A 17,774-nucleotide genomic window follows, 5' to 3' on the forward strand; every position below is an offset into this window, starting at 1 on the left:
TGTCATGAGAACGATAATCCTCCACTGGATTACTGAGTCATTGGTGGTAGGCACTGCCCACGAAAAGCCAATCTTGTTGCTAGCATAATTAACGTTTCAGCAGCATAGTATGTAAGATCACAGCTTGCTTAAATTTCACTGGCAAAAACAGTTGTCGACACTTGAACAGCATGGCTCAGTGGGTGGCTAAGCTTGTGGGATCCATTAAATTTATCAGCTAGCCTGCTCAGTGGTCATGGCGCTCGGCTGCTGACCCGAAAGACGCGGATTTTATCCCGGTCGCGGTGGTCGCATTTTGATGCAGGCGAAATGCTAGAGACCCATGTACTGTGCAATGTCAGTGCACGTTAAAGAACCCCGGGTGGTCAAAATTATCCAGAGCCCTCTACTATGGCCCCTCACAGCCTGAGTCGCTTTGGTATGTTAAACCCCATAAACCAAACCAAACAATGCTTCCAAGCAGGGTGCAAGCCCTGTTTTTAGCCGGGTTTGCAACTGGATTGTATCATGTTTCACATTATGGTTGACCCCTGAGTGTGGGCCACGCTATTTTGAAAAAACAGAATAACAAGAGGGTGTGTCCACTCCCCCTTGGAGGTGTGTAGGGAAGTCTCTGTCTGCAATGGCAGTTTCTGTTGGTGCATCTGTTGGTTTCTGCGCTGCCTGGTGTTTCTGCCGGTTTCTCGTGTTGATGAGGTTGGTGTTGTCATTGGTTTGGCGTGATAGATCATTTATAGGTACTGGTTTTTGTCACCAACGGAATAGTAGCAAGTATGGCAGTGTATCAGCATTGATGGTGTGTCTGGCAAGTGGAAATGTGTAATTAAGAGCATGCACTTCATGTTCTGAGGCAGGATTTACATTCATTTATGATAATCTAGGAACAGCACTCTCCTGCAATGCTAAGTGAACCTGAGCATGGGGGCTGAGTTTGCAGTTGATCCCAGCTCTCAAAAGCGCATAGTTCCCATGCCAATTCTGCACTAGCACCATCAACTTCTGGCGGGCAATGACAAGTAGTATGTAAAAGACTGTTGTCATCTAAGTCGGGCAGCAGCATTACTGTACTATGTAGCCTTCATAACCAATGGCCCGAGCAGAACGCTTCCACCTCAGTGCTGTGTTCTTGCGAGCCAAAATATGGCCAGTGAGGTAGGAGTATTCTCTACTGCAGCCATCGATTAAGCTGTGGCACTGTTGAAGCCGTTATGCACCCTCCTTGAGTGGGCAGTGTTTCATAACAATGTCATCAGGCGGCGAGTCGTTAATTTGAAATTGGGAGGAGTGTGGTGAGAGGGGAAAGAGCATAAAAAGGTGCTTTGGTAGGAATAGGGATGCACAGCAGAAACAGATGTGAGAGGAGCACTAAAGGCATGTGCTATGTGCATGGCATCAGTGTGGAATTATTGTCATGTGTCAAATGCATTACACTGCACTCCTGTCTATCCTTGCTCTGTGATGAGCCATAAATAGAGCAATGGTCCAACAATGCAGTGAGATGACAGAGCATTACTGTGCTGCTGCAGGTTCCCTGAAGGCACAGGAGGAGCTTCGAGAATGCGTAGAGCAACTGGAACGGCGTCTCTCGGAGGAGGGTGCCCGTGCGGCCGAGCTCCAGTGCCAGCTGGAGCAGGTGCAGCAGCGGGCCGAGCAAGCCGACACCCTACACGAGGGCTCCCTGGGTGACCTGCAGCGGGAGCTGGCCAAGGAGCGGACGCTCAGCAAGGAGCTTCGCCAGAGGGTGAGGAGCACCTGGTAGTCCCGCTGCTCGTTCTAGAGCTTTTCCCCTCTTTTGGAGAGGGGGGGGGATACAGCTAAGTTGTCAACTAACAGGCTGGTTAACTAATATTGAATACATGACTTTCTAACTACAACTGTTAATCTTCTTCTTTATTAAGCTTATAGCCCACTGCAAGTGATATTCATATCAAATTTTAGGTCTTCGTAAATGGCATTCTCGTCGCTGGTGCATTGCAAGCAATTTTGGGGCCAAACGTGGGTGAAGGTGAAGCTGTGCAACCAGAAAGAACGGTACCGATGCCTGTAAGTGCGCTTCACACATCAGTGCACCTGTCACATGCTCTCTGTCCACTCGCCGCTCCCATGCACTGCTGCGTGACACGCACTCATAGGCGTGGCTAGCACTTTTTCTGGCCCTGTGGTTTCGTTTTCGCTTGTGTGCAGCCCCTAAAGTGCTTGCACTTCAGTGGTGATGAAATTGGCATATCCAAAGATCTAATAACTGGTATGGATGTTACTTGCAGTGGGCTACAAGCCTCGGTAGATAAGGAGCCTAATGCTAATAGTTCGAAAGTAGAGGTGTGCAAATATTCCAAACTTTGAATACGAATCGAATGTTTGCTATTTGATTGTTGAGAGTCTTAGGTAAAACACCTTGTGTATGAACACACCTAACATGCCCACTTATCTGTTGTTGAACATCTGATAAGGTGAACAGATTTTCATGATCCCATTAAGTTTGTCCTAAAGGGAGCCTACTGTATTTAAGCCACAGGTTCTCAATCCGAGGTTCCCAAATTTGGGTTTCTTGAAGTGCATTGTGGCTGCCCCGAATCCATGCAAGCCTCAACCTCCGCCTTTCCTTTCCCTTTTTTTATTTGATGCTGAGTGTACTGTAACTGCTCATAGCTGACTGTTTCTTTTACAGCCAGTCATTGTTATTTGAATTAAGTATTTCTTTTTTGTTAGGGGCTGTGTGCCCGCATGATCTTTTTTGAATGCATATTAGGCAGGAAAAGATGGAAGCCAGGGCACATGGGGTTTATCAGCATCTTTTCTTAGCTGTTGAGGTTTTCCGAGGCTAAAAAGAACGAGAACTCCTGACGCAGGCTCCTGATGGTCTGTGCACTGTTCTGTGTCTTTGTGTCATCCCGCTGAACTTGTGTCCCTTCCACCCATTCCCCCTGCAGATCTTTGAGGAGAAGCGTCGGGTGAACCAGCTGCAGAGGCAGTTGCAGAGCCTCAAGCAGGCCCTCTCGGAGGCGAGCCAGTCAGCGGACGCACGCCGCCTCCAGTGCCAGGCGCAGACGGAGCGGGTGCAGTCTCTCGAGGCCCAGCTACGCGAGAGCCAGGGCCAGCTGGAGGCTGCGCGCGCCAACCTTGGTGCCTCGCAGGCGGCTAGGCACGAGCTGGAGGCCCAGCTGCGCAACACCCATGAGCGGGACCCTGCCCTCGAGCAGCAGATGAAGGTAGCCATCCCCCACTACTGTGGCTCTGCGAGTGCATAAGAGCTTCCTGCGTTTTTTGAGAGAAAACTGAGCGAAAGGTAAAGGCTGTAGGTGCCTTTAGCGATTCATGGCATGTATTTGTTTTTCACGAGTTTCTTATTGCAGTTTGTTATTTTTCTGTCACCGCTTCAGCATGAGAATAAAAACACGGTAGGACAAGCGACGTGGCACTGCGTTACTGTTCAAATTGGGAAATCCTGCATAACACCCCAGATCTTTGAATTAACTGAGCTGATGCAACCTGCCAACTCGAAATATCTTAAAATTTACGTTACAAATTATGAGAGCATGGAAATGGTATGACTTAACCGGGGTTTTGGATTAACCAGTATTATCGAGTTTTTACTATGCCTATAAACACTTGCAGTACACTAGCATTACAACTTTCTAATAGACCTTTGATTTGTGTCTTTTTATTAATCTTGGCGATTGTAGAATTCTGGGTAAAGGTGAGGTCTCTTGTGAGATTTATCGTGTGTATGTGCAGAGATATTAGGAGACCTGTGATGAACCAGCGCAAAGAGATGATGGACAAGTAGCTCTGCAACAGGCATTGCAAAACTGCATCTAGTGTAGGCAGTCAGATTAATGTGGATCCCTACACTGTGGCATCTTGTTGTCTTTGTATAGTTCTGGAGAGCAAAAATTCACCTTGTCGTGGTAGTTGAAGGCAAGCATGGCCTGCTTGGGAGGCCGCTCTTCACTGCAGAGCAGGCCAAAAGGATATGTCACTGAGCTGTAGCTGCTGCACAATAGGATTTGAAGAAAATCTTACCATGGTCAACATATTTACCCAGAAAGGGGACCTGCTGTTTTGTGTGTCTTTTTATGTGATTGCATCCATTGTACTCACCATTGTCCCAAAAGTTGAACAGCAATAAATAAAACATGAGATCACTGCTGTAGTTTATTTGGAGTCAAAGCTAACATTCGACAGAGGAATAGCATTCAGCAGTCTGGTGGTTTTACTCTAGCGTTTCAAATTCCCAGATTTTTTCCCCAAGTGTCAGTGCTGCATCTGCGCAAATTTGTTTTAACAAGATAACGCTGTCAAATGTTGAATACTGTAGAGCTTCAAAGCTGGGATGAAGAGAGAAACAGACAACACATATGCCAAAGTATTCATCATGAGAAAGCGAGTTGACCAAACAGCTAGTCTATCAGACATATTCATGACTCTTGTACCATCCACCGTGGCGCGACATTTATTTCTTACCTGGTTTTCAAGTCTGGTCAGGTGAAAGCAAATTCTTAAATAAACAAGATTTCTCACGTCCATCAGTGTTAAAATCATCATGAATTGTTTAGCCAGTCACCCATCAGATTATGTAACGTTTATTTTCTTGCATATTTCTTCTGCGAGGCACCGCCACGCTTTTAAATGGCAGCTTTACATGGCAAATTCGGCTAGATCATGTTGACGTTGTCTACGCTGTCCCTTCTTCATCTCGCTCTCCCCTCGCTGCAACTGTCATGCCGGATGCCCGCCATACATGGATAGATGAACGGTGGCCATGCATGACACCTGCCTACCAAACACCCCTACCCTACACTCTTATTCCTGCACCCCTGACAGGTTACTGTATCTTGCCACTACTGCTGCCAGGTGCACTGTACCAAGTAAAACAGGCTTCAGCATGTTTCTATGTCTTTGGAGGAAAAAGAACCGAGAGTAAATGCAAAGAGCAGTGCATGTTTTTATCCCATGCAGGATCCGGCTCCTCGTGTGCCACAACCCTCAAGAAAGGTTTAAAAACTAGGGGTATGCAGCGCCTTTAAAAGTAGAATGCAATAGCCTTTAATTCTGCATAATTCCTCATTAGCATACTCATAGGTACTCACGTACAAATCAGTACATGTCTAAGTCAAAGACCACAACATATTCACTAGGTTCACCTTTATTTAGCTCTAACCAACGAGCCTACGTGGCCTATGGGTAGCATGCCCATCCCATAATCTGAAGTTCGTGGATTCGATTCCCACCTCCGCCTAAATTAACCCAATTTTATTTTCAGCGCAATTACCTTTCTTTGACAATAGGAACCTCCCTTAGGAATTTGGCATCGATCCAAACAATTTTTACCTCTTCCTAAATTTTATTACTTCTTTGTTCCATCAGGATTTTTGGCTCGCGGCCAATGATGCCGACGTTGGCTTTCCTGCGACACAGGACCCTTAACGCTATCACGTTAAAAGGGGCTTTGTTGGCCCAGCAGGCTTGGACAGAAGAGTGCCCACATGAATGCCCGAAGAACCCTGCAGGCAGGGTGCTGATGTGTGATTCTAGTGTCGTCCTTGCCCCCACGCTGTTTTTGTCGATGCCGAACCAGCTCATCGAAATGTCCTCATGAGCACCAGCAGATTGTTTCTTGCCATCCCATTTATCTCAAGTGGACGCGCAGCTGAGTTGCCCTAAACTCCCCTCTGTGCAGCTGCTGAGCTGGAACGTGAAGGAGAAGACGCAGGAAGTGGCAGCCATGCAGGAGCGTTTGCGCCTGGCAGAGACCGCCCACCAGACGGAAGCGTCTGGGCTGCGTCGACAGCTTGAGGTATGTCATGCCGCAGAGCAGCCTATCTCACTTCCCTGCCTTTCCAGCTAACTGTTTGATTTTGTACAAATGGGCGGCTTGTTCACATAAACACATTCTGGTGGCCATGGCCATGCCCAGACTTGTCCTTTCTCCTGTCTCTCTGTGCCTTCAAAGTAAATGATTGTGGAGTATGGTTACAAATCCCGGTCAATGTGAGCGTGAGTATACAGATAGTAACGTCGTATAAAAGAGGCACTGCAATGAAGGTACATGGAGTTGTGGTGTCTAGTTCATGGTACAAAACAAAAACCTCCCTTTGCTGATGCATGATCATGTGTTGCTTCTCTCCGAACAGGAGGCCCAGCAGCAGCAGTCCAGCCTGTCAGCCGAGCTGATGTCTGTACGCAAGGAGAAGTTCACCCTCCAGGCCAGGGTGCAGGAGCTCAAGAACATCCTGCGCTCGCGCATGGAACAGTGCAAGGTCAGTGTGCGCTCACAATTATCACGGCGTTCATGTTGGGAGTCATCTTTTGCAGCGATAGCTGTTTATTGTAAAAATCTAAGATCCGCGATGTCGGCGTCGACACAGCAAGACAGTTATGAATGCAGGTGTAAGAGGAGTAGGAGAGGTGGAAAGATGTAGCTACTGCAACACAATAGGGGATGGAGTGCTGCGGCATGGGTGGAGAGCAAAGTATCTGGCAGCTGCGGTGCATTGAGTGCCAGTTGTAGCACCATGCTGGTTAGGGTGAGAGGAAATAAAAAGGCACAGCATGGATGGTGAGGGCTTTAGTGAGAGTACATATAACACTTGGCCATTTGGAAGCTTCAAGGGACCCTGAAATAATTTTGATGGTCATATTCTGATGCAGCAGATCTGTAGAGGCGGTGTTTCTGAGTATTCGAGTCAAATTTAAAAGCTCTGCGTGGGCCCTATAACTTACAATTTTTGAAAATTGCTGCTTGCAGCGGTTTAAGGCGACACCTCATCGCGCGTCCTTAGCCGGAATTCAGGCAAGCCTTCTCATTGGGCATGGCCAAATGACTTTGGTGAGATGCGGCATAGTGGGTTGCAGTTCTGACCTGCCTTGTTTACGTTTCTTTTTCTGGCGCATCAGCGTGTACAAGTTGAGAGAGGAGAAGCGTTATTAGAGGAGAAGCCGATATCTTGAATGTTAGCAAAGCTGGCTTTAAAATTTTTGCGGTGCTATGACAAGTGATAGAATGCCAATCGTTCGTGCACTTTTCCTACCTTCAGTAAATAGTATTGTGTCATGATTCCTTTCAGAATGAGGTTGCCAGTGTTATCTCACAATCTCTGTCATTGTGTTTCTCTCATCAGGAGCTGCAGAGGCAGCTGACAGAGCTGGCGGAGACCACAGAGTTTGCCCTTCCCAACGTCACTCCAGATTTCGATGACTCGTACATTGCAGAGCTGCTGCAGCAGTCCCCAGCTCAACCTGCAAGCAGGTCAGGTGCACTGAGTTGCGCTGTCCCATTGCCTGTGTGCAACAGCTGGGGTAGCTTCGCATCCATCTCACCCAGTGTCGCTGGGCACTGTTGTGGTTACCCGTTTGTGCAGTGTCTCTAAATAGATTCTGGTAACAGGGGCAGTAAATATGAAGGGTCTAAGCAAAACCATCCCCTGTTTTTCTTTTATCTTGGGTATAGATACTGAGGGAATGTGAGCAAGTGTTGCTTGTTACTGCATCAACAATTCGCACAAACTGAAACACACTAGCCACATGTATCCGATTGAGCAGCTGAAATAATTTACCTGAGTGTTGTGTGGCACAATTGCAGTACGAGGTCACTTTTGCTGGCATAGAACTGGAGAAAATTATGATATTCAATAACATTGATTCAGTATAATGCCAGCAGTGATGTCTCATTTCTCTCATCAGCAAAAAAACTAGCTTTACATATTCAGATTTATATGACACTTATCAGGGAAAATGGTTATGTCTTAAAAGCACTGAGCTGCTAGTTACAAATCAGTGCCATGTCACAAAGTCACATGATGACAGATACGAGTGTGTGCACATTTCGTTTTGCTTGTCTGGCTTCATTCCAGCCTGACAGTGCATACTGCAAAAAGTCTAAATAGTAGAAACAAGACAGTGGTTATTTTCAGTAACTGCAGAGGAAATATTTTCTTCTGTGCAGTACTGTAATCACCCAATGAGAGCTTGTTAGGTTTTGCATCCCTACTATCTACGCCCTGATTTTGAGCAGTATTTGGGCATCGTCAATGGGCAGTGCTTCAAAAATATGGTCTACATCCACGGCCGCAGTATGCAAAACATTCTTGATCCTCTTGGTTAGCATAGAATAAAAAAGACAGCTTTAGGAGACCTGATGGTGCCAGAGTAGACACTGCTGTCAAAGACGATGCCATTGCCTTATTTGTATTTCAAATTAGTGGTCAAAACGGGCTGTTTGTTCAAATCTGAACTGTCAGTGTGCTTCATGTTAAGATGCTGTTCCTAAACCTCAGCATTTGGCTTCTGCTAATGTTTGCGACAGTATCGTAACTGGGGCTTCTATGAATGCGGCACATCTGGTGTGTCAGCTTGACAGCACTTCTAGACAGCTTAATGGGCTGTCCACTGTGTCAAGACTGACTGGGCCTACTGACGCTTGCCCCCCTCCCTGCACAGGCCCCTGGGGAGTCTTCAGGTGTGCCTGGACTCTCTCAAGCAGGACCTGAACACGCTGCACAGCCAGATCCGGCAGAATGTGGAGCTGCCCAAGACAGGTGCGTGCTGAAAGCGCAGCTAACCATACAGCAGGGTTGAATCACATTCTCTGCTTTATGGGAATACAGTAGAACCCCTCTATAGTAAAGTAGCTCGGACCAGCAAAAATCTTTACTATATCAGGGTCTTTACTATATCAGTCGTTAGTCATGGCATGGCTCTGACTATACTTTCTGGCTGCTTGCTAATCACAAAGTGTTGGTTTCATAAAAGAAACACTTAGAGATACCTTACATCTTGCTCTTATTGTCCCTTTATGCGGTAATTATTTATTTTCAGTTATCACATGTTGCCACATTTCCGACTTGCTTTACGTCTTGTCTCAGTGCTGCATTCACACGAATACAAGGCGGCTACGAAATTAACGCCAGTTTGATTCCATGTGACAACCAAAGGTTTGCATGATCAAGGCGTCATTTAAGAGGTAGCGGTGCCACCACAGTGCCACCGCGCCTCCGCTTCTTGCCGCTGCTTCCCCATGCTTCGTGCTGCCATGCTACGAACGCACACCCTTTTCTTCCCTTTTCTAGCGCTCACTGCACTTTTACTGGCTTTCTTTTCTTAGCGACACGCGCCGGCTTCTTTCTACATTCATAGCTGCTTTACTTTTTCCGTGCGCGCCGCGCGCTTTGCCTCACGGCTTCAAGGTTCTCGAAAAGTTGGCTTCTGCGCGCGACTTTCGAGCTGGGTAGTGAGGCCACCTCAAACAGCGCCATTTTATTTTATTTGGTATCTACAGGCCTCGCGATCATAGATTTCGCGCGTGCCGCGATGTGATCATTCCGCGGGAAGTACATCGCCACGGCCAGACGCTCTTTACTGTAGCTGTTTCTTTGAAAAGAAATCTTTCCTATAACAGAAAAAAAATGTATGGTCATCCATGGAAGGCGAAATGGGACTGCAGCTTCACTTTAATATATCCGACTTTTTACTATAACCGAGTTTACTATAGCGGGGTTCTACTGTACTAGCACAAAATGCTCCAATAGATGCAGAATTACAAGACATGCTTGGGCAGTAAATGAGAAGGAGATCAGTTGCATGATTTAAATTGGAATTTATCTGTGGCGCTGCAACACTGCTCAGTGCTCGTGGTGCATAATGCACAACTGGCAGCTGCGGCATTGGTGATCTGTGGGCCGTGCACTGCAGCTCAGTGCTTGTGGTGCATACTTTGTCACTGGCAATTGTGGTGCTCCTGATGCAAGGGCTGCGCGTAATGATTCCCGGGTATGGTCATGGTTCCCGTCTTCCTATCATTCGTAGGAATGCAGGAGAGCGTTCTGAACACCCAAAATTCTGCATATTGTACACAGTGCACTTTGGCCTCTGACTTTTACGAATTCTTATTATATCGAAATTCGTATCAGCGGTGATTGTATTGGTGAGGCTTGAACGGATTAAAATAATATGAAAATGTCATGACACCTCTTGCAAAGCTTAATTGAGCCTTGAAACGAGTGATACTGCATGAATGAGTATGTAATGACGAGGGACTGCGTGTTGCCTTTCAGAGCTCGTGACCTGAAGACTGCAACCAGCAGGAGCACAAACCCCTTGGTCTTCCATTGTGGTGACATATGCCAAAGAACGAATGCTTTTCCTGACGTTTTGGTAGAATGGGGCTAGTTGAAAGGGGAGGGTAGGAAGGGTGGGGGATACTACTCAAGAACGAGGTATAAAATTTTCTATGGTATGTTTACAGTCCGGTGTTGGGTGTCTGTCTTTAATGTCTTCTATTTTATATATTGTACGCTCTTTGTCCTGTGTTTGTGTGTATCTCTTCCTTGCCTGTAGGAGAACCTAGAGAGTAGTCATATCACATCTCATTGTCAAGGCTGAGTGGAAGGGGTTGTTGTAGTCAACTAGGCATTTAGCTGGTGCACTGCACGGCTCTGGCGCAAGGGGGAAGCAGGTAGCATTGAACTCAGCGGCGTGTGTGAATGATGTGTGTGCTTGTAGTGGCAACCCCGAGGCCACTTACTGAGTCATTTATTTTGAGATATGTTACCGGTGTACTTGGAACACTCAAGTTCAGTTTCCACCTCAGTTCTAACCTTAAAAGTGGCATCCAGGTGCCTCTGTGGCCTGCTAAGTAGAGCATGCTGCGATGTAGCCATCCAGCGGGCCAAAATTTGGTGAATATTGATGGTTTCTAGAAGAATTAATTGAGAGATTGGTTCATTCATAATTTCTCACAATTAATAACCTTGTCTATTATTGATGTGATGTTAAAAGTTCTCGATCTTCATATTTGTATCAGTGTTTGTTAGTCATATCAGGTGACTTTTCCGTGAAAATGGCTGACTTGTTCAGTGTCGTCTGTACTGGAATTGCCGCACATTATCTTGCACATGTGCTTACTAAGTCTTTTTTCATTTCTCGAGCTGTTGCCTTCACTTATGCGGAACACTTTGGTGTAGGCCTAACAAGTATGTGATCTTGTGTGTTTGTTATGAGTGAAATGTTACTGCTACGTTTACGTGAAATAAAACTTCGAACTGGGTCCACAGGCTTACACTAAATGCGCTTCTGCATTTTGTACTGACATTGCTAGGTGTCCTTTAGGTAGGCGTATGTCACATTCTGTCGTTGCTTTCGCTTTGTCTTGTGGTTTCCTGTTATTAGTGGTACTCTTTGTGGAAAACCCTGAAATGCCTCAGCTTAGCACAGGTAGTTGAAGCATGTCTCAAGTGATCGACCAGCTACAATAAAACCTTGTTACATGCTTAAAAAAAAAAAAAAAGTGCAGGGAAAAAAAGGACGTATTATCTAAGAAAACGTATGATCCAAACATCAAAATTTTTGAAAAACGTAACTGTTGAATGAGGAGCAATTTTGGTCAAATGTTTCGGGGAATCCCCCAAGGGGGAGTAAATTTGTAATAGGGAAGTAATTACTCCTTGGAATCCACCCAAGCGCAGCCATATGGCTACAAAGGAAAGCTATACACAGCTTCCACAGACACTTCGCAGTTAAAGAAAAAAAAAATTCGTCCTTGTCCGGGGTTGTCCGGGGTTCAAACCTGGAACCACCGCTTCACCGGAGCAGTCGCTCTACCAACTGAGCTAACCGGGATGGCAAGCTTATGGTAGGGCGAGAGCGAATTCATCAATAACTCGAAGTGGGAACAGTGTTGGTAAAATGTTTAGGGGAAGCCCCCAAGGAGGAGTAAATTAGTAATAAGGGAGTAATTACTCATTGGCATCCACCCAAGGGCTGCAAAGGAGAGCTATACAGCTTTCTCAGAAACTTCGCAGTTAAAGAAACTCAGTTAGCTCAGGTTAGCTCAGTTGGTAGAGCGACTGCTCCGGTGAAGCGGCGGTCCCGGATTTGAACCCTGGACAAGGACGAATTTTTCTGTAACTGCAAAGTTTCTGAGAAAACTGTATAGTTTTCCTTTGTAGCCGTATGGCTGCGCTTGGGTTGATGCCAATGAGTAATTACTCTCTTATTACGAGGAGAAATTTTGAACCAACACTTTCCCTTCATAAAAATGTCAGTTTGAATTTCTTGGTGCAAGGTCTGAGCAGCTCATTTTTTGTCGCTCGAAGAATTCAGTCAACATTTTCATTGACCTTAGTGTGCCGATGGCAGTGGTGAAACTAGCCAAGATCTCGTTCACGTTGTTTTTGGATACTTCGCCTCTTTCCACTAATGCATTGCGGGGAAGCCGCCATGGCGGCCAACTGTCACTGCATTCGTGCTGTCTCAGCCTGCTCGTGAGTGCATTGCTGCAGTTCTCAAATGTATCGCCTCCTAGGCATTAGGCACTGTGAAGAAGTAGCAGAGTTTCTCCTTTCTATGTCATGACCCTGTTTGTTTCGCCGGGTCGTATGTTAGAACAGTTTTTTTTCTTGGGGGGTACTTCTCCCTTATTCACCTGTGCACCGTAGACAAGCCAACATGGCAAGAGTTTCCTGCATATTAGCTCTCCATGTCGTGCAACCAAGCCTTGGCCTATTCGTGCGTTTGGTGAAATGTATTATACGACCAGAATTTGTTGAAAATTATAACTTAGTTGTCGGGAAATCGTGTTATCTATAAACGTATTAGCTTAATAACTGGAAGAAAAATAGTGTAACTCTATATGGAACATAATTGAACATAATTATTGCCCGCAATTTTAAGTCTACGGCCGAGAAGTCATATGAACCGGGAACGTATCAGCAGGGATTTACTAATTGTGCTCTCACTATGAAGTCTAACGCACAAAGAAAATTTGGATTTTTTTGTCGATATGTTGCTATATATGCGCATCCAAGAGCATGTGGCGTTTTGCATGACCGAAACAAAGGTAAATGGGCAAATTATTTAAGCTTTTGTGAAGCCGAGTATGTGTAGGTCTATGTACTGTCCTACGGAATTCCATGCACACCTCATGTTTTTATGCTGTGTTGAAATTATGGGACAACGCAACACATTTCACCATGTGCTTATTGAGTGACAGTGAGATTTTGGTTGATTCTTGGCGAACTGGTGTATGCATTTTATAATTCACGAGAAAAGATTTTTTTTTTTGTTGCCAATATAATTTGGTCAGGTTCTTTTCTCTGGTCGCTGTTATTGTTTTTGGGGTGAAGTGGATTGCTGTCGGGCCTTTTATTTTGACAGCTGCACAATAGCCTGTCTCTTGGCATGTTTGAGTGTACTTGAGTGAAGTGGCCTATGCTGTACAATTGTACAGAGCTCCATGGAGCCCATGTGGATGATCCTGCAACCTGTGAAGACCGTTTAGCACCATTGAGATTCAAGTGTGCTGAACACGAGCCGGTAAACGAAGTGCCTTTTATGGAATTGTGCTGAAGCTTTGTTTAGGATGTGGTTGGTACCTTTTGTTTCTGTAGTGATAAAATTTGCATTTGTGGAAATTTTTTTCTTATGGTTTTAATGCAGGATGTGTGTAAGGGCTGCTCCCCGAGGGTTTATTTAGGCAGGTTTTAATGAAAAGTCTTAGGAATAGCAAAACATGTTTGTAACCCCTACCTTCATCTGCTGCCCAGATTGTGTATTGCCTGGGTGTGACTGAGCTGTTAGGGCTTTCCCGGCAGTGTGCCACTTGTTATATGGTCCGGGTTGGCGGATCTGGGTGGGCGCAGTCTTGTGGTGTGGTGATAAGTGTGGTATATAGGATGAAATGCTTGTTTAGAGTGGTAAAGGATGCTTGTTAGTTTAATTGACTCCTCCGTTAAATGTGGGGATGGGGAGACAGACCTTGAATGCATTCTGCAGCAGATGAATTCAGTGGGAGCGAATCAGACTGCAATTTTATTCCTTAATGATCCACGTGAAGCTGTATTTAAATGGTAGTATATTTATTTGTGAGTGAAGACTTTGTTCAGTAGGCTGTTTGTTTCTACATTAGCACATACTCTTCTAATGTTTCACACAGTGCGAAGAGCATAGTAATTGCTGATTCTACTGGTAGTCAGAAAAAAATGCCCGAGTGGCAGGAAAAGCAAATGAAATACAGTTGCAGCAGTATTGTTCTGCCCACACAGCTGGAATACTGTTGGTAAATGCAAGCTTTTCAGTGGTGTGTTTGTACATTACCACTTTGTATCATGTATTAGGACAGTCACAAGACAGTTCTGTGTTCCATTTATGCTTTGCTGCATGTGTACAGTGTTCATTTTGACTTGGCAGTGGCAATCAAACTTGATGGTAATGTTAATACAGAAATTTTAGCCATGTAGAACTGAGATCGCCTTGGTTTCACACATTGGGACAACTCCCAATGGGCTGTTTAGGTAGCATTAACTGCCGTATTAGCGTTCGGATGATAAAAAGCTGAAAGTGTTTCAACTCAATGTATTTGCAGAAATAGGTATTGATTAGCAGAATATTAACTATATATTCTTACAATTGTTATTATATATGATAAACATGCCCTGCACACAAAGAAACATTTGTGCATCTTTCATCTTCGTTTTTCCTGATGTTAGTGGCCATAGCAGCTAAGTTTTCATGGGCTGCTTGTGATTTTAGTGTAGCACAAATTTTATACAAGTGCATTATCCTCTTCAGTCACGAATTATATCCAGGAGGGGGGTTCCAAAATTTTTTAGATTTGAGATTGCGCTAGCCGGGTTCAATGCTAGGGAGAATGTGCATTTCACTTTATGTGAATGTGGACGTCTCCTCACTTCAGCTTTGCAGCAAACAGTCCAGTGGTGCAGTGCAATAATGGAGCACATCCACTCTTGTCATGGCTCTAGGGTGCTTGTGTGTTTCCACAGTGAAAAGAATTTACTAGTGCTCAGTGGCTAAGGACTCCATAACTACCATAAAGTGAACTGGATTTAAAGCTCTGGCAGTTTTGTGAAAACTCATGTGCGACCAGGAAAAAGCGATGGGCTGGCGATCTGGCAGGAATTTTTTAAAAAAGTAGCCAATAATTTCTGCAGAGGTCCATTAGGGAACGGACTGGCACAAAATGAGTTGACAATGTATTCTAGCTGAGATTAAGATGAAAAAGGTGACTTAGATAGGACATGTAACGTGCAAAACAGGTAGCTGGCCACCTATTTTGCGTGACCAGAGTCAGTGAAACATATTCGAGGGAGACAGAGAACTAGGTGTAGCGGTTAGACTGGAAAACTTGCTGTGGTAGGATGGCCACGATTGGCGCAAGTTGATTGATTCGAAGTGAATGGGAGAGTCAGGAGGTCTAAATTGGCTGCTCTTTCTAATGATGATGATAAACTGGTGCCTTTCTTTGGCATTGTTTTTACCAGCTTTAAGCACAGAAAATAGGCCTACTCACCCATCAACTTGTTAGTAACTTCCACCGGGCGCTCATCTGTGGGAAACGCATGGGTTGACATAGGCACCACACAGGGTTCAGCCTTGTCGTGCTGGCAACGAGCATAATAAATGGTATCTGTGGCGAGACACCACTGCACCTTTAAAACTGCAAGCAAGCATAGTGCAATTGTTGGCACATGCCTTGTACAGTTGTCCACACACTTGTCTAGAGTGCTTGAGCGGTGCACCGGAATTACACTTGCGTCATTTATGAGTGGTCCAGGGCTGGAAACAAGACCTTATCATGCTTGCACATTCTCAGGGATCGTATCTAATTCCCCATGTCTTTAAAAGCTGTATCAGGTCAGGCCCGCCAGGCAGCCGCGGTTGTCATAAATGCACAACAGAGCGCACAGTTCGAGCACTCTAGACAAGTGTGTGGACAACTGTACATGTTGGTGCTATGACACCAGTGTTACTAGTTCATTATTTAGAGAATCTCTATCAAAAAACAGTTGTTCATGAGTGCACAGCATTAACAAAGATGCACATGTTGCTTATGGTGCAATACTTTGTACTTTTGGGGCGCACCTAGCCCTGGCCAACACTGGGTGCATGTCCCATGTGAGGTTTTCTGTGTCAAGATATGTCTCAAAGCTGGAGTGGCAGCTTTTGTTGCTGGTTTGACAGTTGAGGACCTTGCACTCGGTACTTGCTTGTGAAAATTTGTGTGGTTCGGCTTGTGAAGTTTTGATACGTGCTGCTTCTGGCAGTGTTTTTTGCACGCAACCCCCTCAATTTTGGTACCGCCGGGCTGCGCCCTAGTGGGCTTGCATCTAGCCCACCAGTGCTTCCAAAGTGGAGGGCTACTGGTGCCTGTGCAAACATTGTATGTGTATACAGTGAGACATATGTGAATGAAAAACGTTTCAGTCTTTTCTGTGTGGTCATTCTTTGTCCCGGTCATCCACTATGAAGTGTCGAGTGAGTAAAATGCTTTTTGCCTGTGCGTTATCTGCTCATATTACAGCTATATTAAAATTTGCAACACCACACAGTATGTATCTTGGCATTGCCTTTGGTAGCAGTAACACACAATGGGATAGCCTTGGTGCCTTGCAGTTTTTATAGGGGTGAATTTATGGGGAGGGCAGATGCCGTCACCCCCTCTCCCCTCAAGCAAGTAAGTTTCCATTAGCCGCCATTTTTTTTTAGACATGTTGAGCCTAAAAAATGCAATATGTGAGCAAGTCCTCACCCCTGCCCGCTAAGGAAGTTTTCTATAAGTAGGAAAGTCAACGGAAACAGGAAGCTAGACCAGACTGGTAGATTAGCCTTCGGGAACACTACCAGTGAGAAATGCCATTGTTAACGTTATTTCTACGACATCTTGTTGGAAAATCAAGCGAAATGGTCATTATCTCAGCCATGGGAACAATTTAAACTATTTTCCTGTTAATCACAGGAGCCCATGGTGCAATAACAAATGGTGCCACCATAATGTTAACCATGGAGCCTAATTTTTTTTCCTTGTGTTAAAGATGGCCTCACTGCTTGAAAAAGGTGCAAACAGTTCTGGCAACTTGTGCTTGGCTTGCACTTCTGCAGTTTCTGTGCACGATAGTTCCACAGCTAAGCTGCCTGGGTGGCATGTGAAAAAAAGTGCAGTGCTTTGCACTCTCCGACCTTAATAGCACTGTCTGTGCTGCTGTCCTATTCTGACGGTACTTCTCTGTCGAAGCAGTATTGCACATGAAAGCAAGAATAGTGGCCAATCTTGTCTGGCGAAGAATTCGCGCAGTTACCAGGTTTCTCAAGGGCCGTCGCCACCACCTTCTACTTTTACCCTGTTTTCTGGCTTATCTGAGCTCTGTCCTTGATACAAATATATTTGCAGTCTTGAGACATCAATTTAGGTGGGCCTATAGTACTATTTTCATTTAATAGCATTTTCTGAATTCTCTTCTGGGTTTATGAGGTGCAGGTGATACACATGAGCACTTCTTCCACTGTGCAGGACAGTGCGTTTTGTTGTGGTCGTTGCCTTAGTGACATGGCACATACCCACGACGGGGATTGGCCAGGGTTCAGTAAGGACGGTCAAGAGAAGAGGGTAAACTGGTGCTAAGCTAATGGTTGTGCTTTGCTTAACTGCAGAAAGTCCGGCGTCGTCGTCATGGGGGGTATGAGCGAAAAATTCCCGGAGAAGCAACCAGGTTGAGCGCCTAGGTCACGTGACCGTTGTGGCATCAGCACAACCTGCCCACAAGATTGTGAGCAAACTGGCCAGAGTGGCAGGTGGCAGTTAATGATTGGTCGCTCGGGAATCGCGCACAAGCTCAACGGGTGGCAGCACCTGCCATCGCAGAGCAGTGGCGCGGAGGGCATGTATCGACTCCCATTGATGTGAAGTCGAAAATGTCCAATTCTGCTTTTGTGGGCATTAATTAACCATTACGCTATCGCGTCATACCTTTATAGCGGAGCTT

At 45.5% G+C, this 17,774-nt stretch overlaps 1 protein-coding gene across 1 annotated transcript in view; it reads left to right on the forward strand.

Moving 5' to 3' along the window:
• The window catches only part of LOC144122027 (uncharacterized), a 54,525-nt gene extending 38,302 nt beyond the window's left edge, over nucleotides 1-16,223 (forward strand). Inside the window, 7 exon segments of the mRNA XM_077655539.1 lie at nucleotides 1,527-1,741; nucleotides 2,931-3,209; nucleotides 5,681-5,797; nucleotides 6,135-6,260; nucleotides 7,122-7,249; nucleotides 8,440-8,537; nucleotides 10,053-16,223. Of these exon segments, the coding sequence (XP_077511665.1) occupies nucleotides 1,527-1,741; nucleotides 2,931-3,209; nucleotides 5,681-5,797; nucleotides 6,135-6,260; nucleotides 7,122-7,249; nucleotides 8,440-8,537; nucleotides 10,053-10,066 (977 nt within the window). The 3' untranslated portion in view covers nucleotides 10,067-16,223.
• The last annotated feature ends 1,551 nt before the right edge of the window (nucleotides 16,224-17,774 follow it).

The sequence above is a fragment of the Amblyomma americanum genome, chromosome 2 (genome assembly GCF_052857255.1).
Source record: "Amblyomma americanum isolate KBUSLIRL-KWMA chromosome 2, ASM5285725v1, whole genome shotgun sequence".
Lineage (NCBI taxonomy): Eukaryota > Metazoa > Arthropoda > Arachnida > Ixodida > Ixodidae > Amblyomma > Amblyomma americanum.